At 44.0% G+C, this 26688-nt stretch overlaps 1 protein-coding gene across 1 annotated transcript; it reads left to right on the forward strand.

Moving 5' to 3' along the window:
- Positions 1-728: 728 nt before the first annotated feature.
- On the forward strand, positions 729-25671 carry SCAF1 (SR-related CTD associated factor 1). Its single transcript, XM_060780775.2, has 11 exons — positions 729-969; positions 6618-6777; positions 8441-8507; positions 8805-8926; positions 9125-9243; positions 11064-11176; positions 12330-15557; positions 18557-18639; positions 22076-22363; positions 24674-24802; positions 24922-25671. The coding sequence occupies exons 2-11, from the start codon at positions 6637-6639 to the stop codon at positions 25096-25098; spliced, it is 4467 nt and encodes a 1488-aa protein (XP_060636758.2). The 5' UTR covers positions 729-969; positions 6618-6636; the 3' UTR covers positions 25099-25671.
- The last annotated feature ends 1017 nt before the right edge of the window (positions 25672-26688 follow it).

Raw genomic sequence — 26688 nt, forward strand, 5'->3', positions numbered from 1 at the left:
TAATATATAATAATTATATTATATATTATTATATTGTACTATATTATTATATTGCACTTCCCGTATGATTGAACATTAAAAGTTAAAAACAATCTATATTATTATATTGTGCTATATTATTATATTGCAGTTTCCATATTATTGAACATTAAAAGTTAAAAACAATCTATATTATTATGCTGTACTATATTATTATATTGCACTTTCTATATTATTGAACATTTAAGGTTAAAAACCATCTATATTATTATATTGTGCTATATTATTATATTGCACTTTCCTTATTACTGAACATTAAAAGTTAAAAACAACCTATATTATTATATTGTACTATATTATTATATTGCACTTTCCATATTACTGAACATTAAAAGTTAAAAACAATCTAAACTTCCCCATATGGCAGTGTAGACACAGATAATCCAGTTCAAAGCAGATCAAGTGGATTATCTGCTTTGTAGAAGGGCCTTGATCTGCATGCTGCAACTGGATGATATGGCAAGGCAGCTCCAGCCTGAAAAATTCCATCCAAACGACTGGAGACTCGGGAACCTGAAATGTCGTGAAACAACCAAACCTAGACCTAGGCTTTCCTCTTGGGCTTCGGGCGGCACTGCGGAAGCGGCCTCCTCCTCGCTCTTGGCCCCGCCCGTCTCCGGCACTCCGCCTCCCGTCGGCCCCCGCGCCGCTTCCAGGATGACGCGAAGGTCTTTCCGGGAATCGTAGTCCTCTCTCTGGCTGCGCGTCGCTAACTGCCGCCAGCGAGGGACTACATTTCCCAGAGTGCCACCGAAGTCCTGTGGCCCCGCCCTTCCCGCAGTCGGGCCGAGAGGAGTAAAATGGCCGCCGCAGAGGCCGGGCCCGGGCAGACTCGGCGGCAGTGGCCGCGCCTCCTCCTCCTCCTCCCGCTTTTCTTCCCGTTCTCCTGAAAGTGGGCGGGCGGAAGGGCCTACCACCCGGAGGAGCCGGGTAATAATGGCAGCTCTCTTTGCGGGGGAGGGAGGGAGGGAGGCCGCGGGGAGGGCGGTGCAGCTTCCCTGGGCGACGCTGGGGGTCTGGTCTTGTTTTCTCCTGAGGGGAGGCCGAGGGGGTGCGCGTAGTGCAGGCGAGAAGGCGAAACGGGGAAAGAGCGTTTCCCTGTCAGGCAAGGGGAGGGTCGGGGAGGTAAACCCGCTTGGGATCGTGGCCCCATCTGCACTGAGCAGTTAACGCAGTTTCAAAGCGGTATGGAAGAAAGTGGTTTCGCCCTGCAGTCGATTGCATAGGAAAATCCTGGAAGCACATTGACACCCCTTCTCCCCTTGCATATGATCTACGTTATGTGGATTATCTGCTTTGAACCGGATTATATGAGTTTACGTTGCCATATAATCAAGATTATCAAAGCAGATAATCCACATTGTTTGCTTTGAACCGGATTATTTGGGTCTACACTGCCATATAATGCAGATTATCAAAGCCGATAATCCACATTGTCTGCTTTGAACTGGATTATATGAGTCTACACTTCCATATAATACAGATTTAATAATCTGTATTGTATGGAAGTGTAGACTCATATAATCAACATTATATGAGATAATCTACATTGTCTGCTTTGAACTGGATTATATGACTACACTTTCATAGTCATATAATTATTAAATCTGTATTATATGGAAGTGTAGATTCATATAATCGACATTATATGAGATAATCCACACTATCTGCATTGAACCGGATTATATGAGTCTACACTGCCATGTGATCCAGATTATCAAAGCAGATAATCCACATGGTCTTCTTTGAACCGGGTTCTGTGAGTCTACACTGCCATATAATCTATGTTATCAAAACAGATAATCCACACTATTTGCATTGAACCGGATAATATGAGTCTACACTGCCATATAATCCACATTATCAAAGCAGATAATCCACATTGTCTGCTTTGAACTGGATTATATGAGTCTACACTACCTTGTAATCCACATTATCAAATCAGATAATCCACATTGTCTGCTTTGAACTGGATTATATGAGTACATACTGCCATATAATTCAGATTTTCATATCAGATAATATACACTATTTGCTTTGAACCGCATTATATAAATCTACAATGCTATATAACCCACTTCAGTGAAGATAATCTGGATTTCATATGGCAGTGTAAATGGGGCCTGAGGCCCATAAACCACAGATGCGCATTGAGGGCTTTCTTTCTTTTTGTGCTTCTGTGGGAGTTGGTGGTTTGAAGTGAGCTGCATTAATTGTTCAGTGTAGACGGGGGCCCTATGTCAGTCATGGCTTGTTACTTTGTGCCTGTGTCTCTTTGCCTCTTCTACACTGCCATATAATCCAGCAGATAATCCACATTTTCTTTTTTGAACACGATTATGTGAGTCGACATGGCCATATTAAGCAGTTCCCAAAACGGATAATCTGGATTTTATATGGCAGTGTAGAAAGGGCTTACGTGGTCCTCACTTTGGTCCATTTCAGGGATTGTGATGTCTGTGGAAGTAAAAAGGGATGAGATGTATATGGATATAACCCTTTGGAGATTTACCTGGATTTTAAATCCCAATGGAACCCATGAGATTGAATTTCCAGGTCCACAAGGCCTTTCTTATTTGAGGGTGTACCTACACTGTGGAATTAATGCCGTTTGGTACCACTTGAAGTGCCAGGGCTCAAGACTATGGAGTCTTTGGAGTTAAAGTTTTACAAGGTCTTGCACCTCCTCTGCCAAAGAGGCCTGGTTGCTCACCAAACTACACCACCCATAATTCCATAGCATTAAGCTGTGACACTGAAAGTGATGTCAAACTGTATTCGTTCATCAGTGCAGATGCACCCTTTGAAAAGGAAAGTGGGCATTTTAGGGGCTTCTAGACTGTGAACTTTGAAGTGTTTGAGGGCATAGAAATCTATAAAGGAAAAACAGGGCACCCCTTATATTTTGGATGTGATGTTTTGGAGGTGTTTGAGCAAATTATCAAGAACTTCAGGCAAGGAGTGGATTGTGGCAGTGGGATGTTAATTGGAATTGGAGGTGCAATTTTTCTGGAGGAGACAGAATTGGATCAATATAGGATAATTGAGTTGGAAGACACCCCAAGGGCCATCCAGTCCAACCCCATTCCGTCAAGCAGGAATACAGAAAGCATTCCTGGCAGATGGCCCTCCAGCCACTGCTTAAAAACCTCCAGAAAAGGAGACTCTCCCACCCTCAGAGGCAGCAGCATATTCTGCGTAAGAAACCTCCTTTTTCCAGGTCAGAATGTTTGTCCAGCAATGTCAATATTGTCTCATCAATGGATGGACAACTTGTAGGTCTTTAGATGTTGTTGACCTGGAATTCCATTAGCACTTTTGGCTGATTGGTCAAGAGTTGCTACTCTATAATATCTGGAGGGCTGCCTTTCCCCTCATCCCTGGGCTGTTCTGTTGATTCTCATACTTTTCCCACTTCCTGATCTTTTGACTGGGCGACAAAATCTTTACTGAGCTAAAGTAGTGAATAATGTAGGAGATGATATACATTGCGGGAGTTGTAGGTCTGAGAGGCAGTTTTGATGAAGGAGAATTGTGTTGACTGGATAAGGAGTGGGGAGAAAAGGTAAGGCATAAAAGCAACTCAAATTTCAAAGTGGTCAAGTTGAAAGTGACGAAGTGGCATGACGAGTATTGTTTTAAGTGTTATCAGTGTGATGATTGGAGTAAAAAGTTCAGAGTGGAACAACAACATTCAAAACAAGGGGTTAGTGGAATGGCAGATTTGCTAGTCCTGTAGTTGGGTCCTTATTATGGTATATGACAGGTGAAATGGATGATCACAATCTTTCTTTAGGGGTTTCTAAGGAGAGATTGAGAGAGCCAGTATGGTGTAGTGAAGGTATGGGCAAACCTTGGCCCTCCAGATGTTTTAGACTGCAGCTCTGGAGTTGAAGTCCAAAACACTTGGAGGGCTGAAGTTTGCCCATATCTTGTGTAGTGGCTTGAGCGTTGGAGTACGATTTGAGATCAGGGTTCAAATCCCTGCTTGGCCACAGAAAGTCGCTAGGTGAATTTGATCAAATCACACTCTCTCAGGCAAAGGAAACCCTCCTGTGAACAAATAATGCAAGCAAACCCCATAATAGGGTCACCATAAATCAGAAATGACTTTAAGGTACACAATAACAAGGAAGATAGATTGGCTGAGCACCTTTGGGGATGTTATGGTGTAAGATGATTGTGGGGTATTGAATACAGTACAGAATGTGTTTGATATCTTCTCTAGTTCAGGTAAGTGAGAATGATAAGGACAGAGAGGTTTTCCTCAACCTGATGCCTGTTGACTATTTTGAATCACAACTCCCTTAATATCCAAACATTTGTCATACTGGCTAGGACTTACGGGAGTTGCATGTGAGAGCACCAGCTTAAGGAAGATATAGGATACTGGAAGCAACTTAATTTGGTATGTGAAATATATTATGAACTGTACATAGGGAGGAGGGAGCAGGCTTATTTTCTGTTGCCTTGGAGACTAGGACGCGGAACAATGGCTTCAAACTACAGGAAACGAGATTCCACCTGAACATTAGAAAGAACTTCCTAAGTGTGAGAGCTGTTCAGCAGTGGAACTCTCTGCCACAGAGTGTGGTGGTGGCTCTTTTTTTGGAGTTTTTTAAACAGAAGCTGAATAGCCATCTCTCGGGTGCTTTGAATGTTATTTTCCTGCTTCTTGGCAGGGGGTTGGACTGGATGGCCCATGAGGTCTCTTCCAACTCTATGATTCTATATTAAGTAATCAGTTATTTCAATAAAGAGAAAATGGGTTGATTTGCTTTTCTTCTTTGTGCATTAGAAAATAAAGGCTTCAAATACTTTCATACTCCACAGATCCGTGATACCATTTTGCCAGGAACTCATCCTTCTATTGCTTTCCAGTTTGGAGTCCTGCCATTTTACCCATGATTCTGTGTCTTGGACAGCTCCAGCATCAAATGCCATTTAAGCTTTGGAACAGACTGAGGTTTACAAATGAAATTTGGGGAGGGTGCTTATTCACTGAAGAAAGGGAAATAGGTAGAGATGCTTCCTAGCAGGTCTTATATGAAACCTTGATGCAGCAGAAGAAAAGGATCTGACATATGGATAGGTTATGATGATGGGAAAGGAAAGTTGTGGTTTAGTGGATTCAGTTGCAGTTGCTGTTGAGGAGGAAATTAATAGGAGTAGGGTATGTGAATATGGAAGGACTAAACAGTCTGGACATACAACTGCCGACTTCTAGCTCAGCATTGTAATGCATTCAGGCAATTTCTCCTTTAGAAACAGAATCTCACTAATTAACTGGAGAGATTTCAGTAGGTTATTACTAAATACAATCACTGTATTCTTTCTCTATGAATCTTTTCAATGATATTACTCTCTCTCAGAGGTTTTCTAGGTATGTCCTGGGGTGCCAATAAACTGGCTGAGATTTCTGGGAGTTGCAGGCCAAAACACTTGGGGACCCACAGGTTGAGAACCACTGTGCTCCGAGTCCCCACTGGGGAGATGGTGACGGGGTATAAATAAAGATGATGATGATTATTATTATTATTATTATTTCAGAGCAGCAGTATCTGACTCTCTGCTTAGCATGAAAACCCACTAGAAAACACTAGATAGTTCACATTCTCTCAGTCTCAGAGGAAGACAAAGACAACTCCCCTCTGAACAAATCTGTGTTAGGATTGCCGTAAGACATGAAGGCACACAGGAACAGTGCTAAATCCTGGATTTTGTCCTTTTGTGTCACTGTCTTGCCTTGAATACGGCTCAGAAACTGGCCTGAGTCACTACCCTTATCCCAGATACAGCACACTAGAGATGGAGATCTGGGCATGGCATTTGACAACTCCCCCCTTCAGCTGGGCCTGAATTAGTTGGTGTCTCTCTACTTTAAGGATTCGTACTTCAAATGGCTATTATTCTGCCAGAGCAAGCTTTATCTACTTACATTTGACTGACAATTGGACATGCATCTTTAGAAGACTAAAATAGGTTTTCAGGCCAGGCAGTTGATACTTTCTCATCCCAACCCTTCCTTTGTTACCAAAATATGGATTGATGTAGACCTAATCCTGTGTTAGAGTACACGGTGCATGCATAATTTCCTGGGAAGTGGTAGGGTCTGTTACATGAATGAGCAAGCTGGGTCATTTGAGGTCTCTGGAAGGTGCGTGAGGAGGGGTGTCTTGAGTTCTGTGCAAGGGAAGTGTAGTCACTTGAGTGCAGGGATACCTTGGAGATGTTGAACTGCCACACTATTCCTATCTAGCTCCCTATTTGTTTTGCTTACCTTTCTGCTGATGGGAATTGCTGTCCAACAAAATCAACATGTCTCTTTCCGTCCTCGCATGCTATAGTATAAGATATTAGATCTAAAGTACACAGGTTGGTTAGAACCTTGGATTACTGTAAGTCACAAATGACATGAAGGCACACAAGAACAGTGCTAAATCCTGGATTTTGTCCTTTTGTGTCACTGTCTTGCCTTGAATGTGGCTCAGAAACTGGCCTGAGTCACAACCCTTATTCCAGATACAGCACACTAGTGATGGAGATGCCATTGATTCCCTCTTCTCATTGATATCCAGGATTTCAGCTCTTGCAAGCATGGAAGAAGAGGAAGAGAATCCCCCATCACCAGTAAGAGAGGATCCTGTACGAAGTGGTGAGAGGCCACCCAGTGAACCAGCTCTTGATTCGGATTGGGACCAATCAGGTGCCCTATGTGCTGGCCAAGTGATAATTTTGGTAATGTGCATTCTGTTTTTCAAGGGATTGTGGGCTGGAGCAAAGGATATAACTGTTGCTTACTAATTTCCTGTCTCAAGATTTTTTTTACCTGACACTTAGCCACTGTCCACTCAAGAATTCTGCCCTAAAAATGGCTGCATTGTGTCCTGTCAATCTAAGCTTTGTGATAAGTGTCAGTCCAAAGAACCTGAAATCTTTATTTTCCTTCTTCCAGGAGCATACCATGTCTGTAGTAGCAGGACAACAAGCACTCTGAGAATAGCAGAATGAATCAGATTTTGGAGACATTTCTATTTTCAACGATACCTCCAAGAATTTCTTAGCTGACTGGGGAATTCTAGAATATGTAGTTACGTTTCCCCCCAAGGTTTGAAATAAATGAAGGGCATACCCTGACCTTTAAGAACCCACTCAGACTGTTGTCAAAAATCTTGGATCTGTCCATCTCATCTATTTTCTGCAGCTCTAAGAGCTAAATATTTGTCACCCCCTGTGGGGCTGGCACTAGACCAGATTTTTGCACTGGAAATAATATTCTGTGCTCCCTGAAATCATGATCACAGCAGTGAAAATCCCCATCATAAACTTAACAGCTTGTCTGCAAAAGTTGGAAAATGGAAATCAAGTCTTGCAAACCTACCATATACAAAAATAGGAGCTCTTTGAATGCACTTTCCGTTTTGTTGAGTCTAAACTCTTCTAAAGAACAGTGAAATAAGATTACCTGCTGATTAAATCCTATTAAGCAGTAGTGTTCCACGGTGACTTCATTTGAGATTCAACTGAAAAGAAGCCTACATCACAGTGACAACTGAAAGCAGCCACATCAGTCATAGATGCATATGTTACTTTCACCTGATTCTTGCTTTCAAATAAAATATTTTAGTTTCAGTACCTAAAACTTGCAAAGGCATTATATTGACTGGCTAGTGCAGGGAGCCTCAAACTTTTTAAATAGAGGACCAGGTCACGGTCCCTCAAACTGTTGGAGGGCCGGATTATAATTTGAAAAAAAAATGAATTCCTATGCACACTACACTTATCTTATTTGTAGTGCAAAAAGCCCTTTAAAATAATACAATAATTTAAATGAAGAACAATTTTAACAGAATGGAAAATGTAGGACTGATTTTGGCCGATGAGATGTTGCCTGGTTTTGCATTTTCTTTGTGGTTATTTCCTTTCTTCCTCTCTTTCCCTCATACACTTTCTCTCTCCCTTTTTTCTTCCTTTCTTTCCTTCCATTGTTTTCCTTCATACACTTTTCCAGTTTTCTTATTTCTTTTCTCTTCCTTCATCCTTGCTTCTTTTTCTTCCCTTTCTTTCTCTTTCCTAATACCTTTTCCCCTTTTGTTCTTTTATATGTCTTTTCTTGGAAGTCACAGTCTCTCAGCCTCAGAGCAAAGCATAGTCACTCTCTCTCACACACACCTTTCCAAAATATTATTAAACTACTTTCTTTCTTATGGAATGGTTTCTTATTATGATCAGTTCATACCCTCAGTGTGTGTTTTAACTATTACAGTATATGTGCAGATTTTGACTCCAGTTAGATTGTTTGTCCTTCTCCAGTTGTCAGGATAGTTATGCTAGTTTCTTTTCGTCAGTTGCAATTCTTGACATTTCTCAACTGCATTTCCCGTTTTCCTTCTCATTGTAGAAAGCTTTGCAGCAGGCTGTGGACACTGGCTTGGCAGCTGAACTGCAAGAACCAGCAAGTCAGAAAGGTACTTCAGAGCCCAGAGTTAGTACTAAGATTAAAGGAACTGGTGGGATGGAATGGATGGATTGGACCTTGAGCAAAGCTTTCTTCTAGAAACATGACAAGACTGCTTATTGGTTCATGTTATATATATCCTACCTTTCTCTCAATCTGGGACCTGCCGTAGTTTACCATACAAGTTAAAACATTTCAGAATGTCTAGAGATTACAATCTTTCAAAAACAACCAAAGACACTGGCCTTAGTTGCATCCCAGCATTTGTGACCCTTCTTGCCTGTGTTATGATTTCACCTGTTTCCAGATGCTGAATGCAAGCGCCGAAGAAAATGGTGCAGGAGCTCCAGATCTGAAGGGCTTGGAGGAAGTTGGCTGGGAACTGGGGATCCTGCCTTGGCCTGTGATAGGAATGACCTGATGGGTGAGGTATGTTGCAGTCTCCCATTGCAAGCATGACTTGTTTCTAAGAGAATGTGTGGATTTACCCATTTAGTCATAGATCCTGGCAAGGGTGGGATGCTTGATATGAATTTGTCAGGTGGTTGTGTTCTCCTCTACTCCTTACAAGGAGAAATGTTAGTTCTTGGCTCGTAAGTGTTGATGTCACCTCCCTTTTTCCCCCAGGCGCTTGAGGCTCCTTCTTCTGGTTTGATGCCTGCCTTGGCTGGAGCCCTGGATTACCTGGAATGGACGTACCATCTGCCCCAAGTAGTTGAGAGCTCCATGGGGACCCAAACGGTTTAGTAAGTGACATTGTAACAGCCGTAATTTCAAGGGAATCAAGTTTAATTTATTGTGAAGAATGTCCTACTCGCTACATTAAAAGCTTTGAGTTTTTACTGCTAAGGCAAAGTATTTGAGCTGTACTGTTAAGAAAATAAGAAGGAATCCTACTAAATCAGATCAAAAGCCTATCCAGTTTTCTGTTCCCACAGTGACCATGCCCTTAAGCATGAAATTGATGCCATAGTTCTTGCACCCGAGCGATTGATGAAGAAAAGCACATTTCTTTCATCTTTGGAAGTAGTAATTAGCCAACATGCTTAGTAGGCACTGATAACCCTTTCCTGAATAAATTTGCCTAATATTCTTTTAATATCATGTAACCTAATTGACATGATATGTAATGATATTTTTTTATTTTAGAAATGTGTGTTTCATCACAAATATAAATTATCTTAAGGCAGTGGTTTTCAACCTTCCTAATGCTGCGACCCTCTAATACAGTTCCTCATGTTGTGGTGACCCTCAACCATAAAATTATTTTTGTTGTTACTTCACAGCTGTAATTTTGTGACATTTTTTCTAATAAATAGCACTACAAATTGTCTAAGCTGCGTCTGCTCCTCCTCCTCCTGATGCTTCTGCAGCACTCTCAGTCTCACGTCACGTGGGTGCTTTCCCCCCGACTTGAGGGGAGTCAACTACTGGTGCAAGCTTCCATCCAGCCTCACGCACTCTCCCTCATGCATGCACACCATGCTGCCATGTGCTGAGCACGCCTACTTCCCCCTCCCTACTTGGAGTCACAGAGAGGCCAGCTAAGAGGTCAGCCAATCACAGGGGAGGAGGGCTTTTGGTGAGAGGATTCGCCGCTTGATTCCAAAAAGGAAGAGAAGAACAGGTGGAGAGACCTTCAGCCTTCTCTGCCAAAGGGGTTCCTAAGACCATCAGAAATGTGTATTTCTGATGGTCTTGGTGACCCCTCTGAAATGCCCATTCGACCCCTCCAGGGGTCGCGACCCCCAGGTTGAGAAACACTGTCTTAAGGGCTTGGGAATTTGTGTCCTTTCCTGTATCACATGAACAGCCCTTACCAGTGGCTGATCTGGTTGAAGTTAGTAGGATTCATAACAACATCTGAAGGGCCATAGACTCCCAGATCTTGAACTGTTATTTAAAATAGAACTGGGCCCTCTGGATATTGTTGGATTACAACAACTGTCACTATTGGCAATGAGAAGATTTGTATTTCAACATCTGGAAAACCAAAAATTCTCTGCAAGGGGTAAGCAAGTGTGGCCTTTCAGTTATTTTTTTAGCCTGCAGTTCCTATCAGCCCTAGCCATCATAGCCAGTGAAAAGGCAAACGCGGTGCAAAAACATCTGGAGAGCTGCAGTTAGGTGTCATGTCTGAAAATTGGTTTTTAGGCCAGTTCCTAGGGTTATTTAGGGCGCTGATTCAGATAGGCCACATCACCTCTAGTTTCTTAAGATATGGTGTGTCAAATGAATGGAAAGCTAGTATCATAAATCTTTACTTTTAGTACAAAGTAAATAGATTTTCATGTAGTACACTTTTTTAAAATTTTAATATGCTTCCTTCGTGCTTAAAATATATTAGTTTAATTAAACACTACATTCAATTAACCTGATTTTTTATGGACGAGTAGAGAGAAGAGTGGTTTATGGCATGTGTTCTGCATCTCAAAAACTAGAGCTGATGGGGGAAAACTGGAATCAGCAGGTCAAACATGCAGGTCTAACATTTGAGGCACCACTATGTGTGTCGGCCAGTGTAATTGCTGTCTAATTCTGTTTGCGTATGTTTGTGTCCCAACAGTGAAGATGAAGAGATGGAAGAGGTGGAGCTGGTCGCTGAGGTGCGGTTGGGAGATGTTAGTGCCCTGTCAGGCATCTTTAGAAGAAACCTGTCCTGGAGGACGCAGAAGGCTGGTACGTATGTGTATGTTACTGCACATGAAAGAATGGCACAAGGAATGAAATGGATATGGGCATATTACTTTCTTAGATGAATAGATTTTGAGGTGATCCATAGGGAACGGTTCTGACCAAGGCCTCCTGCTTAAGAGATTCCTTGTCTTGCCCAGCCAAAGCCACCAAAGATGTTTATTATGAGGGGAGGGAATGGGCTGCCAGACTTACTAGTAGAATGTTACGATATTAATTTTTCTAAGACCCCTTCTACACTGCCCTATATCCCAGGATCTATTCCCCAGATTATCTGTTTTAAACTGGATTATATGAGTCTGCACTTCCAGATAATCTGGGATAAGCAAATAATCTGGAATCATTTCCTGGGATATAGGGGCAGTGTGAAAGGGGCCTAAGACAGACACGGCAATTGTAAAATAATAAAAATAATAAACTTTATTTATATCCCACCACCATCTCCCAAAAGGGACTCAGGTCGGCTTACAAGGCACCACAAGTGTAGTATATAACATAAGCAGTACATGAGTATAAAAACAATATCACATAAAAGTTATAAAAACACATCAAATAAAATCAAAACAAAAATAAAGCCACCGTTTAAAACGCAGACAATCTGTAGTTAAAACGAACTGCCTTCAAATCACAACTAAAGTGCCAAAGTGTCAACCTCATATGGGCCCATTTTAACCTACTCAAGGCCAAAAACCTGCTTAAAATCCATGTTTTTAGGCTGGATGAGAAGGAGGCAAGGGTGGGGGCTATCTCTTTTGTATTTATTTGTACAATAATTGTACTTATTACCTCTATTCATAGTTAAGTACTATATCTATTTAATGAAGTCCTTACACCCTAGCCACATTGGATTGATTAAGATGCCAAGTTCATGGCTGATTGGTTGGAAGGAATTTCACATAATTGAGTTTGGAGCTGGGTCTAGCTGATTTAAAGTTAGGAGGCATGGCATCTGAAACAATAAATGCAAGACATCTCACCTCTAGGAGTTAGAACTCTCCAGAGTGTTGGCTTTCTTCAACTCTTATTATTCTCACGTAGCCTTGCTTGTTGGGATGCCAAGAACTGCAGGGCACTAGGTCAGTAAAATGGTTGAGGCACAAATTTTTATACTCCTGACTGTTTATTTTCCTCTCTACAGCTTGCCTTGGATCATCTGCACCCTGCTGGAGAGGAAGCAGCACCTGCCCTGTTGGCCAGCCTTTACTCTCAGAGCAGTCCTACTCTTTGGACCCACACAGAACTATGCCTATCATGGACAAAGCTTCTTGGACTTCTCTTCTAAGTAGAAGCAAGGCTTTGCAGGACCCTAAAGCTGACAGGACTTCTCCTTCACCTTGCTTGGGCATGACTCTGGGCACTGGGATGGGGATATCCAGTGGGGGGCAGCAACGCCCCCAGAACGCCACTGGTCGGGAATCTGAATCCCAGCAGCGATCTCAGCCACCGCCCTCCAACTCCTTAGATAAGGCTGATTCCAGCACCTCTTCTTCATCATCCTGTTCATCATCGACCTCCTCCATGTCCCACCATCAAGATCTGCCTGGAGAAGGCGGCAGTGCCGGCTCCTTGAACCCGTGCCCCCCAATGCATTCCCCGGACTTAGATATTTATGATCCCTTTCATCCTACTGATGAGGATAACCTTAATGGTGACTTTGGCTTTGGCGACTCTCCCCACAAAGAGGCAGAGGGTGGCCGGCATGACCAGAAATACGATCCCTTTGATCCCACAGGCTCCAACCCTAGTTCCTCTGTTAGTACTCCTTCTCCTGAGGAGGATGACGATGAGGACGACGATGAGGAAGACGACCAGGACCAGCATCCTCCAGACATGTCCCATAGCATTAGTCGCATCTCAGAAACGTTGGCTGGAATCTATGATGAAAATAGCTTGAGCCAAGATTTCCCAAGTTCAGACAAAGGACAGGAAGATTCGGAGCCAGAAGCAGAGCCTGATAGGGAATATGAAAGCAAGGCAGCATGCCCTGCCGAGCCCCTTGAGGGCAAAGACCTTCCAGGCGCTGACTCCACGCTGCCCGAGGAGCTTCCCTCAGAACAGGCTGAATCCCAGGCTCCTGAGCCACGTCGCCGGGTATTTGTGGTCGACTTGGCCCCCAAAGGTCGCTTGGATGCTGAAGCCAAGACCCAGCTGGAAGGAAAGGTGTCCTTAGAAGTAGTGACAGTTGGAAATGCCAAGTTGAGGAGTGGGGAGAAAGCATCCAAAGGAGGCGGGCATCACCGAGTTGGACGCCGGTCATCAATGGATTGGGATGGGAGTGGTGGTGGCGATTCAGAAATTGAAGAAGGTGAGATTGTTCAGCCTGAAGATGAGCGGTACAGTCCCATTCGACTTTTCCGGAGCAGATGCCGGGCTCCTGAGCAGCGTACCTTGCGGGTGGTGGAAGGAGATGATTTCTTGTCGCTCCATGCAGACTCAGATGATGAAGGAGCTTTACAGATTGACTTTAGCGAAAGCCAACCCGACCCACGTTGGAAGGGGGTGGACTTGAGGCGGAAGATTCTGACTCAGCGTCGAGAGCGCTACCACCGAGCTCCATCACCCTTGCCTCCACCTCCACCACCACCCGCCCCAAAACGACCCGCCTCCAAATCTCACTCGGGCTCTAGTTCTGGCTCATGTAAGAAATCCAAACGAGAGCGCAAAAGGTCCCATGAACGCAAAGCCTCAAAAACCAAGGAGTCTTATACATCTTCATGGAACCCCAAGAAAAAATCCAAGTCACGCTCAAAATCCAAGGAGCGTCGACATTCGCATCACAGGGCTTCAAGGTCTCGCTCACATCACCGAACCTCCCGTTCCTGGTCACCATCCATTAGCACCAGTTTGTCAGCAGTTGGGTCCTCACACACTTCTGCAGAGCGACGGAAGAGCAGGAGTTCTAAGTCCAAGGAGAAGCGCCGTGGCCGGCATTCCCGGTCTCCCAGTAACAGTCGGGCTCATCGCAGTCGGCACAAAGACAAACATCGGGGAGATGGTGGCAGGAAGAAGAAGAAACGCTCCCGATCCCGCTCACGTGAGAAACATTCCTCTCATCGGTTATCCAAGGACAAGGAGCGAGAGGTCCACCTACTGGATGAACCCAAGTCTGAGAAGGCTCTGATGGAGCGTCGGAGAGACTCACGGACTGTGGTGCCTCCCTCAATCCAGGACCTCAATGACAATGACCTCTTCACCATCAAGAGGACCATCACAGTCAACCAGCAGGAGAAAATGGAGGGGCTGCTGGAGACACCAGAGAGAGCTAAGCGGGAGGTTCTTTATGATTCTGAAGGGATGAGCTTCGATGCTTGCTTCTCAGATCGTGAGCCTGCTGAAGAGTCCAAGTCCAGTGGAGTGAGGCTCACAGCCAAAGAGGATGCGGCCCCGTCCCGCAAGGACAAACGGCCTGAGGAGGACACCAAGCCGAAGATGCCCAAGGAGAAAGAGCGCAAGAGGGCCTATCTCGAGGACCGCCCTGGTACCCGGGACAAGTACAAAAAAAAGCTAAAGGAGGCACCACCTACCTCTGAACAACTAGAATTGCCTAAGGCTGAGAAAAAGGCCCGACCTGAGCGGGACAAGGCTGGGAAAAAGATCAAGGCCGGAAGTCACAAAGAGAGTGGCAAGTTAGGCTCAGGCCGGAAGGTGAAGCTCCAATCCAAGGTAGCCGTGCTGATCCGCGAAGGGGTAAGCAGCACCACCTCAGTGAAGGAGGTGGGTTCAATTGGGGTGAAGTTTAGCCGGGATAAGGAGAGCCGTTCGCCTTTCCTCAAATCAGAAGAGAAGGTGTTGATGGTTGGGGCTTCAGCAGCAGGCCAGAGTGAGATGGCTGATGTCAAGGAGCCAGGCTTCAAACCCAAGAAAGTCAAAGGACTGAAGGCTAAAATGGGTGTAAAGAAGCTGAAGGGCGTCAAGCCAAAGGGAGCTTCTGAACCCAAGAAGAAGAAGAAGCTCAAGGTGAAGACTGGGCTGAAGAAATCTAAAGCTGACAGCTGCAGCCAGGGTGCAAGCAGTCCTTTGAGAGTCAAGGAGGAGCCCTCCTGGTCTGGGTCAGAGAAATCAGAAGGCACAGCCAAGCCCCCAAGCCCTCAGCCATTGGTCCCTGAGCAGGAGCTCACTCCTGACTCCCAGACAGTGGACAGCAGCTGTAAGACACCTGATGTCTCCTTCCTCCCCGAAGCCCCTCCGGCTGAGCAGCCTAGGGAGCCAGCAGAGGAACCTGAAGCAGATAGCTTGTCTGAGACCAAAGAGGAGCAGCCACTTCAGCAGCCGTCCCATCCTCCCCGCAGCACACCCCAGCCTCCACCTGCTCCCATGTCCTGGAATCTACAAGGTGGAGTGGACTGCACCAGTGGTGTACTGGCATGTAGGTATCATGAACCAGTGATTATGTTGGCTGAAGGGATCCTTCAGGATGTAGTAAAAAAACACTTTTCTTGGCTGTGCTCTTCAGGTCTCAGCCGAAATCAGATGTAACTAAGAAGGAGCTATGTGTGCTCTCACTCAGCTTCAAATTACAGCATGTTTTTCAGATGCTATTCCCAAAGCTGAAATCTCTCCATTTTTAATGGGTTATACCACTCAAATGTGACTCTAAGCACAAAATTCCAGTTCAGATCTTCTGAGAAAAGCCCCAGTTTTCATTCTAGAAAGCAAGCAAGTTCTATATAATAATAATAATAATAATAACAACTTTTTTATATACATCTCCCCAAAGGGACTTGGGGCGCCTTACGTGGTGCCAAGCCCCATGTAATCGTAACCTACTCTTCCTTCCAAGGGGCACAAAGTAACATGACTCCATTTCAGTTATCACAAAAAACAACCTTGGAGCAGTGTTTCTCAACCTGGGAGTTGGGACCCCCAGGGGGGGTTGTGGGGAAGGTTTCAGAGGGGTCGCCAAAGACCATCAGAAAACATATTTCTGATGGTCTTAGGAACCTTTTTGGCAGAGAAGGCTGAAGATATCTCCACCTGTCTTTCGCTTTCTTTTTGGTGTTGTTGAACTACAACTCCCAGAATTCAAAAACAGCACCCCAACCCCGCCAGTATTCAATGTTGGCCATGTAGGTAGTATGCCAAGTTTGGTGCAGATCCATTGTGGTAGGGTTCAGAGTGCTTTTTGATTTTAAATTAACTATAAATCCCAGCAACTCCTAAATGTCAAGGTCTATTTTTTCCAAACTCCACTAGCGTTTACATTGGGACATATTGAGCATTTGTGCCAAGTTTGGTCCAGATCTATCATTGTTTGAGTCCACAGTACTCTGGATGTAGGTGAACTACAATTCCAAAACTCAAGGTCAATGCCCACAAAACCCTTCTAGTATTTTTTGTTGGTCATGGGAGTTCTATGTGCCAAATTTAATGCCATTCCATTGTTGGTGGAGTTGAGAATGCTCCTTGATTGTAGGTTAACGATAAATCCCAGCAACTACAACTCCCAAATGACAAAATCAATCCCCACAACCCCACCGTATTAAAATTTGGGTGTATTTGGTCAAGTGAATGAAAATACATCCTGCATATCAGAGATTTACATTACGATTAATAACATAGAAAAATTACAGTTATGAAGTAGCAACGAAAATAATTTTATGGTTGGAGGTCACTATAAAATGAGGGGTCGCAGCATTCGGAAGGTTGAGAAACACTGCCTTAAAGTTTGGTTAAGCTCAGAGGTTGCAGTTTCTAGAATCTCCCAACTTGAGGGATCTGGAAGTTACAGTCCAGACAGTTAGCTTTCCTTCGTGTTGGTTAAGCTGGAAGGTGGTGGCTCGCTCATGATCACTCATTGAACATCATAGCCAAATGGGGATTTGAACAGGCTCTTTGGCGTTTTCATCCAATGCTTTTACCACTTTTTTGGTCTTCCTGTGTCTTGGGGTTGAGGAGACAGAATTGTCTAATGAAGAGTCAGAATTTAGAGCAGGAGTAGGAATGCTTTCCAAATGTTAGATTGCAGCTCCCAACATTTCCCACTTTGGTTGTGCTGGTCAGGACTACTGGGAGTTGCAGGCATTTGAAGGAATACATGATTGTAAATACTGGTTTGAAAGATAGACTGGAGGAGGAATGTAGCAAGTAATTATCTCTTCTCAGCCACAGAAGTTCCAAAATCTTTGCACACAACCTTAACCTTAGTACAAGAGAAATTGTGTGAAGGGTGCATGCCTGCCAATGGTTACCATTTTGCCTAAATATATGTGGAATTAAGATTCCTTTGGGCAGAGTGTCTCAAACTGTGGTGCCATGGAGACCCGAGAAGCCACAAAATAGTGGCTTTCATTAATTTTGTGCATTTCTCCAGGATCTAGTGGGTTTTTTTTTATTTTGTTTCTGGCAATACAAAGAAGTTGAGTGGGTACATAGATTTGTAGAATGATGAGTGCCAGACAATAACAGCCAGCACAGTATGTTTTCCTGCTTGAAGCAGAGGTCAAAAGGACACTCCTTGCCTTTGAAATCCAGAAGCAAACTAGACTGGCGATTAGATTCTAATGCAGTTATGTATCAGAGCCCTGAAGGTAGCCAGGTAGTTTAGCGTATTTAAGACTTCTTATATGGCCATGCAGCTCTGTCAAATAGAGAATCAGGCAAAACAGAAAGGGGAATGAATGCCTTATAGGTAAAGATAAAGGTTTTCCCTGACATTAAGTCCAGTCGTGTCTGACTCTGGGGGTTGGTGCTCATCTCCATTTCTAAGCTGAAGAGCCGGCGCTGTCCGTAGACACCTCCAAGGTTATGTGGCCAGAATGACTGCATGGAGCACCGTCATCCAAAAGATGTCCTAGGGTATGGTTGGAATCAAGAGTTAACTGATAGTGGATAATGGGTTGACGGCAAGAAGTCAAACTGGTCTAGGAGCCACACCTGATTAAGAAGCTTGTTCCAGAAGGACGTAGCTTCTGGAAGACCATGGGACTTCATGAGGTAGATTTGCAAAATAGCCAGCCTAGGAGAGAGGAAGGCTTGGCCTGAGAAACAGGTGGATTATTTTTCTTTATGCCACTGCAAAACAAAATGATTAGGGTTAAACCATAGCTGTATGTAATGCGAGTGATTCACAGGTTTTTGTAGTGTGCTAAAATATTTATCTAAAAAGCAGGCTGGTAGGAATGGCAACTAGAACCAGTCTGTTATGCTGGGAAGACAATTCCTAACCCTTCCCTTGTTCTCAATTTTCTCTGCCTGCAATAGTCAGGATAGAATCACAGAATTTTGGAGGCTCTATAGTTCATTCCCTGCTTCGTGCCCAAAATTCAGGGCTAGAACATGCCAGCATCACTTGTCATATTGAAGGACTGAGTCTGGAATGGAAGAGGGCCTTAGCAGCTTGGAAAAACATTTTTATTTCTTTCTTAGTGACTGCTCTGCTCTTCAAGATGGAGGAGGCCAACCTTGCAAGTCGGGCAAAAGCCCAAGAACTTATTCAAGCAACCAATCAGGTTTGATGTTGTGAAAGCGAATGTAGAGTTTGGGCGCTGGACTGAGCATTCACTGTTTTTGCTTCCCTTAGTAAAAGGAAGTCAGTGTTGATGTTTTAAGTTTTAGATGCAGCCATCATTTTCTGCATCCCAAATCAGGAATATGGGCAAAAATATAGGGTTGTCATGGTTCTGCTTTTAAATTTGCAGAATATTTGCGTTTTATATGAAATATTTACTTCTAAGTCTAATATGGCTTTTTTAAAAGTTGTATTTGGGGAGGTTTGGGGGCTTTAAGTCTCAAATTGCTTGTGGGAAATAACTTAGTTTTTGAAAGCCTTATGCAGGAGTTTCTTTCATGGGAGGGCAAATCGTTGAATGATGTAGGACAGGTCCCTGATGATAAAAAAAAGTCCCATCTTGGCTTTCACATGCCCAGCCGTAGAAGATGAGGGGATGGTGAAATGCCAATCTAGCTTTTCCTTTTGCACATCTTTTCCTGTCTCCAGCAGCTGAACTTCACGCCTGGACAAACACTCTTCTGGCTATATGGCATGATTTCTATTAAATTTTCTTCCTGATCAGGGAAGGCCTGGGGCAGGTGGAGCATTAGGAATCTCTGCAACTGGGTTGTCGTGTTTTCTGGGCTGTATGACCATGTTACAGAAGCATTCTCCAGAATGCTTCTGGAGCATGGCCATACAGCCTGTAAAACTCACAGTAACCCAGTGATTCCGGCCATGAAAGCCTTTGACAGTACATCTCTGCAAGGATTTCTATCATTTATAAGAGCAGGGATTTTTATTTCTTCCCTCTGCCCAAAGAAAACTAGAAAGGGGCATGATGCAGGCCAAATGTTCCCTATCGCTGGTATAGTATATTCCTAAGGTGTACAAATAAGCAGTTCTAACAAACTAGCAAATTGATTACTGAATTCTGGCTGCAGTCCTGCACACAACTTCTTGGAAGTAAACCCCATGGTAGGAAACAGAACTTGCTTTCCAATGAAGCATGTGTTGGATTGGACTCTAAATTCTGTCAAGTTGCAGATGGGAGTTTACTTGATTCTGCTGACAAGCAGATTTTTCTCTTCACATTTACGTGGCATTTTGGACCATTTAGAAGTCATTTCTGTTTCCTCCAAAAGTTTGGTTATTTCCACGAAGGCCTTCGATTCAAACCACATTGAAAGCTTTTCTGTTAAATGCTGGAGCTGTTTGATAATATCAGCTAACAATCCCCCTTCTTTGTAGGATCCATTAACTTTTTCCCTTTCCAGTTGTTCTCTTAAGTTGTAGCTTTGGTTGAAAGGGGAAAAAAGCTGGGTTTTTGGAAATGAAGAAATATTGATTTGAAGTAGAGGTGTACGATTTCAGAATGCTGCGAAGCCCCATTTTGTTAACACCACACACAAGCGGTTGTACTCTATTCCCAATTCTAAATTCAGTGCTGCAGCTAAATTTCCTCATTTTATGTAAAGGAGGCATGTGACCTTTGTGTGCCTTATATATATATGTAAAAAAATAATCATTTCTTTCATGCGTTTCTGAAAGTAGCCAAAATTGCAGGGGTTTTTTTTTCCACGTGGAAGTAAAAATGAACTTCCAAGAGTATTGTCAAAGGCTTTCATGGCTGGAATCACTGGGTTGCTGTGAGTTTTCCGGTCTGTATGGCCATGTTCCAGAAGCATTCTCTCCTGACGTTTCGCCTGCATCTATGGCAGGCATCCTCCGAGGTTGTGAGACCTCACAACCTCTGAGGATGCCTGCCATAGATGCAGGTGAAATGTCAGGAGAGAATGCTTCTGGAACGTGGCCATACAGACCGGAAAACTCACATCAACCCAACTTCCAAGGGGTTTCTGAGAGTATCTTTCTGTTCAGAAAAAAGACATCCACCCTGTGTATCCAGTGATTTGCTGATAAAGCAAATTCAGACAAACCCAGCAGGGGCTGAAAAATCACCTTTAATTCACAGTATTTTCCCTCTCCCTCTTTTGTCTAAAAATCTCTTAAATTTGGCTTGCAAAGCTCATTGGTATAATTGTCCCTGCCAGTCTAAAAGACACTGGGAAAAGAGGATAGAAAGGATGTGGTCAGGGAGCAAAGCTCAGATACCAGTGATTGAAGTGACATTCCTTAGAGAGGTCAGACAGGGTAGAAATAATGGAATGGGTAACTGTTCATTAGGTGACATTTCAGGAAGAACTGGGAGCAACTGATCTCTTAACAGAAATGATAGAATAGCTCAGTTTTGCTTCTTTCCTCCTGGTTTTTTATTTATTTATTTCCAACAGTTCTACCCCGTCCTTCTCAACCCCCAAAGGGGGACTCAGGGTGACTTACAATGGCAGCAATTTGATGCCGATGGCATGCGAACATATTATATACAACATTATACAAAAGATAAAACATTAGATTAAAGTACATTTAAAACATTATTATTCCTCATATAGCCGAATCCAAGTCTGATTTAGCAACTGACGACTCAGTCCAAAGCCTGTCGTAGTCAACATTCCAACATTTTGATTACTGCCAAACCTACTGTCCAAAAACCATGTTTTGAGCTTCTTTCTAAACGAGAGGAGGGATGGAGCCAACCTAATTTTGCTAGGGAGAGCATTCCATAGGCAGGGGCCCACCACCGAGAAGGTCCTGTCCCTTGTCCCTGCCAAATGCACTTGCGAAGAGGGTAGGACTGAGAGCAGGGCCTCCCTGGATGATCTTAAATTCTAAGGTGGGTTGTAGAGGGAGATAGATAGATAGACAGACAGGTAACCAAGAGGGTGGGACCGAGAGCAAGGCCTCCCCGGACGATCTTAAATTCCGAGGCGGGACATAGAGGGAGATACGTTCAGGCAGGTAACCAAGCCATGGCCAAGTGGAGGAGTTCTAGCATTGAAAGGCGTCATAAGACGGGCCAAGGCATCACAGAAGGAGAACTAAATCATGCCCTTTACCGTAGCTTTCTTCAACTACCATTAATGTGGTTCCTACACATTCTGAAAAAAGTGTATCAGCCCTGCTTATCGAGTTTGCAATGGCACCCAGGGAAAGGAGATTTTTATTTTATTTGTTCTACTACTGCTTTGAAAAAAATCTGTTTTGGGTATTTTAGTTTCCAGAATCCTTCAGAAATCATGACCTGTTGATTGGGAGGTTCTAGCTGTAGTCACCCTAAAGCAGGCATGGGCAAACTTTGGCCCTCCAGGTATTTTGGACTTCAACTCCCACAATTCCTAACAGCCTCGGGCCCCTTCCTTTTGCCCCTCTGCCGCTTAAGCCTGGAGGGCCAAAGTTTGCCCATGCCTGCCCTAAAGTTCCCTTTGGGGTGCTATATCAGAACTTCTAGGCAGAACACTTCAGTCAACATTTTGTTTCTGAGATAAGCATTCCGACAGCTGAACTCCCCACCACTGAAGTTCTCTTCACCAACTTTTCCTTCTCTGTCTTTCCAGATTTTGACACATACCAAGCCTTCCTCTGCCTCCTTGGGCCCTCCTCAGCCACCAGCACCACCAACCCATCCACCTCCTTCACACTTGGCTGCACCACCCGTCTCCTACCTGCTTCAGGGTTCCGTGCCTCTAGGAGGATGTGGTTCAACCCCTGGCACCCCAACAGGAGTGTTGCCTGGGAATTTAAGCCAGACCTCGGCAGGCCCTCCTTCATCTGGCATCTTTGCTTCCTCATCAGCCACCGATCTGGGTAGCACCAGCTCAGAAGGCCGAGGAGACAGTGATAAGGTAAATGTCCCTGGAATTCAGAATGTTTTCATGATTTGGAGTTGGACACGCAGGCCCTGGTTTTTGCACATACTGAACCACAAATCCCAGTCTCTATCAGCATTTCATCAGTTCTAGTTTGATCTCATTTTGTATTTTTTGGCGGGGAGGGGGAAGGATGTGTGAAATTTCATTTTCTCCTGGCACAGAAATTAGTGTGTATTTTTTTCCATTTTTTTAACATATGCACTTTTCTCACTGATAAAACATGTCTATATTTTTTTTTAAAAAATTGTGTACGTCTTTTTCTCCGAAGCTGTTTGGAAGCCACAGAAATGTACAGATTTTGAGGCAGAGTATACTCTGCCAAACATAAAAGGTATAAAATGGGCATTCCCCTAGGAAAATGAGAAGCTCTCTGTGTGTGTTTCCTGTCTCTGCTGGGGACTGTGGGCATTGTAGTTCAGCACACTGGAGAGCACTAGGTTGGAGAGGCTCATTTAACACTTTTTGTAAATTTCTATTAAGGACATAGGACATAATATTGGGGAAGGGAGCTGGTAGTTGGATGGCTGTCCTGTCCCCCAAATTCTAATTAAATGTTGCAATGGGTTAAACCGCTGAGCTGCTGAACTTGCTGACCAGGGAGTTGGCGATTTGAATCCGCAGGATGGGATGAGCTCCCCTTGCTAGCCACAGCTTTTGCCAACCTAGCAGTTGAAAAACATGCAAATGTGAGTAGATCAGTAGGTACCGCCTTGGCGGGAAGATAAACAGTGCTCCATGCAGTCATGCCAGCCACATGACCTAGGAGGTATCTGTGGAAAACGCAGGCTTTTCGGTTTAGAAATGGAAATGGGTACCATCCTTCAGAGCCAGAAGAGGAAGCCTTTACCTTTATCTGCGTTTTGTTGTTTCTAGGCATTTGCCTTAGTGTTTGTGTATGCTGGAACCTGCCCCGAGCCTCCTCAGGGAGATAGGGTGGAATACAAATAAATTATTATTGTTATTGTAAACATCTGGAATTAAAACTGTCCTGGCTTCCTAATTTGAGAGAGCCATAATCACATCATGGGGCCAGATGCTTTCAACCAGAAGTCCGTAATCTAGACTTTTTCAGATTCCTTTTTGGACTGTAATTCTCAGCATTGCTAAACCCTTGTATTTCCGATTGATCAAGCTGGCTGTGGCTAATGCAAATTGTCAGATTTGGAGGGCTAGTTGCTAATTGTACTTGAAAGAGGTTCAGTAGCTTCTGAAGAACAAAGTCAAGATAAAATAAGATTACTGAACCAGTGATTCAAATCAAAAGAATTAAAATAACCAGTTTGGTTGAAGGCTGGAAGATCTTAGATTATGGATTTGGCAGAAGTCTGAAGGGTGATCTGTTCCAAGTCCTTGCCAGTGCATGAATCAACAGTTAAAAGAACACTACCAGTTGGCCAGTCACCTTCTGTTTAAAGGAGACTCCCATCTATTGAGATATTTAGTCCTGCTGTCAGAAAGCGCTTATCGGTAAATTCTCATTTTAGGTGGGATCTCTTGGAATGAGTTCCTTCTGGAGCAGCAGAAAACATGTTTGCTCCATTTGTTGCATAACGGTCCATCAAATATTAGAAAATGGTTATCATTTCACCGATCTGTTATTTTTTTTTCCGGGCTTAATCATACCACGTTCTCTCAGCTGGTTTTCAAAGAACCAAGTTCGTTTTGGTTTCCAGATCCCTTTTCCGTTTTGGTCACTCTGTGGTGTTGTTGTTTCACTTCATGCTGCCACCAGAGCCTCTAATACAGGGATCTTCAAACTTTTTAAACAGAGGGCCAGGTCAAAGTCCCTCAAACTGTTGGAGGGTCGGATTATAATTTGAAATAAGCGTGAATGAATTCCTATGCACACTGCACATATCTTATTTGTAGTGCAAAAACACTTTAAACAATATAGTAATTAAAATGAAGAACAATTTTAACAAATATAAACTTCTTAGTATCTCAATGGGAAGTGTGGGCCTGCTTTTGGCTGATGAGATAGGGTTGTTGTTGTTGTTGTTGTGTGCTTTCAAGTTGTTTCAGACTTAGGTTGACCCTGAGCGAGGGCCGGGTAAATGACCTGGGGGGGGGGGGCGCGTATCTGGCCCCTAGGCCTTAGTTTGAGGACCCCTGCTCTAATAAGTTAGGGTTGGTTTTTGCAGAACCCTTCAGCCAACAACAGGGATATTCTGAGGGCTGTGGTTCATCAAGTTCTTCAAGCACTGGCCATCACCTTTAGATCAGCTTGACCGCTTGCATTGTGCCCAGCTCGTGCCAACTGCCCTGCCTCTGTTCCCATTTCAGTATCTGAAGAAACTTCATACACAGGAGCGAGCCGTAGAGGAAGTAAAGCTGGCTATCAAGCCCTATTACCAGAAGAAGGAGATCACCAAGGAAGAGTACAAGGACATTCTGCGCAAAGCCGTCCACAAGGTAGAAAGGAGGACGGGTTGGTAGGAAAGCAGTCTAGAGGAGTGGATGTGCAAGGAAGGCTACAGTGAAAGAGGATGAAAGCCTAACTTTGTTGTTTCTTTCCCCTTTCCTCCCTTTAGATCTGCCACAGCAAAAGTGGAGAAATTAATCCCGTCAAGGTGAACAACCTTGTCAAGGCTTATGTCCAGCGATACAAATACTTTCGAAAACATGGACGCAAGATGGATGATGAGCCAGGTCCCCCCAAGGAAATAGGGGGTCTTGACAAGTCTGGCCTGCCTATGCCCCCGCTCTGATCTTCTCTGACTGGGCGGAGGGGAGGGGAATCAAAATGGCCCTTTATGCAAGTAGGCTTGGCTGCAGTCCCTCCTGCGCCCCTCCTATACAGTGTGGGGGATGTGGAAGGGGAGTAGAGCAACCCTGTTTTGTTTGGCAAGAGTAGCACTTCGAGAGTGCAGCTGCCTACTTGCCCTGGGCACCCCCTCCCCACAAATACTTTTCATGGTTTTAGCCACAAATCGACTGGTGTTTTGCCCTGTAAATACAGATGGAAGAGGATGGGGCTAAGCTTTAGTTTCATCCCTCTTGAGCACCCGTGATACTGTGGGTGGACACTATTCCTCCTCTGCCCTCCCCATGTGTAGTTTTTACTCATTTAGCATGTTTTTAATTTGATGGTTTCTTCTTACCCCTCCTATCAGCAGTCAGGACACAGCAGTACTATAATTGACCTAGAAATGGCAGCTTCTTGCTGCTGCGCTGGGTGGGTTACACACCCTTCATATCCGCCGCCGCCCAGCTGTAAGTTTTGTCTGTCATACTCTTCCCCACCTTCTTTCTCTTCATAAAACTGCATTTACCCATCTAAACTGGGCTCTGCTTCCATGGTGTTTTAGTGACAGTGTGGATATGCTTTAGGGTGGGAGTTGGCACCTCTTTGTCGGGAGGTTGGAATATCAGCCCTACTGCCTCAGCACAGAGCTATTATAGTTACCGTATTTAGAGATCTGCCTCTCCGTTTTGTTTCTCACAGAAGCAGTCACATCACACTCTTATAAGAAGGCCCTGAATTAAGCACACATCTCAAGACTGGGGCTCACACCCAACTTGGCCTAATAGTCACCAAAACAAGTATGTTCTCTGATGGAGTTTCACAAATATTCCATGACACAGTGAGATCAAGTAGTACATGCACCACTGGGATCCATCAACACTTCTATGGACTCGCACATCGCCCAATATTTGGAAGTTCTTGCAGAAATCCTATACTCTTCTGAAATTGGAACAAACTATAAGAATGGTCAGGAAGGGCAAATCAAATTTTGGATTTTTTTCCTGGAGAAGAAAGCTGATACATGTCTTTCCAAGACTTCAAATAACTCAGATCTCCCGTGAAAGAGATTATGAGATTTAGAAACATGCAAGAAACAACACTTGTCATGTAATCTGCAGTGACTGGCATATGCATGCATAAGTTAAACTTATATCTGTAAATGTCTGTTTCAGAAGTTGATATGCCTTTCTTCCCACTGCCGCAATTGGAACCACTTCCAGCACCACCTGCCCTTCAGCCATCCATGCCTGAAGGAGAGTAATAGGTCTGGGTAGGTCCCAGTAGGCCAGTGGTTCACAACTTGTGAGTCCCTAGGTGTTTTGGCCTACAACTCCCAGAAATTCCAGTCATTTTACCCACTGTTAGGATTTCTGGGAGTTGAAGGCCAAAACACTTGGGGACCCACAGGTTGAGAACCACTCTGGGTAGGCAGTTGTGAAAGTATTATCTCAGCCAATTATGTAATTGTTTCACATCTGGCTACCTAGTTGCTTTAAGCCAGTTATTTCTCTAATCTACCCTCCCCAAGAGATGAAGAGGACGACTTAAGTGG

This window comes from Anolis sagrei, chromosome 6, assembly GCF_037176765.1.
Source record: "Anolis sagrei isolate rAnoSag1 chromosome 6, rAnoSag1.mat, whole genome shotgun sequence".
In the NCBI taxonomy this organism is placed as follows: Eukaryota; Metazoa; Chordata; class Lepidosauria; order Squamata; family Dactyloidae; genus Anolis; species Anolis sagrei.

What these genes read in the sequence shown, in the direction of transcription:
- SCAF1 (XM_060780775.2), top strand. Translation starts at nt 6,637, where the DNA reads ATGGAAGAAGAGGAAGAGAATCCCCCATCACCAGTAAGAGAGGATCCT. An exon ending in GGAATGACCTGATGGGTGAG is followed by an intron (nt 8,927 to 9,124) that starts GTATGTTGCAGT and finishes TTTTTCCCCCAG; the next exon opens with GCGCTTGAGGCTCCTTCTTC. An exon ending in CACCAGTGGTGTACTGGCAT is followed by an intron (nt 15,558 to 18,556) that starts GTAGGTATCATG and finishes TTTCTTTCTTAG; the next exon opens with TGACTGCTCTGCTCTTCAAG.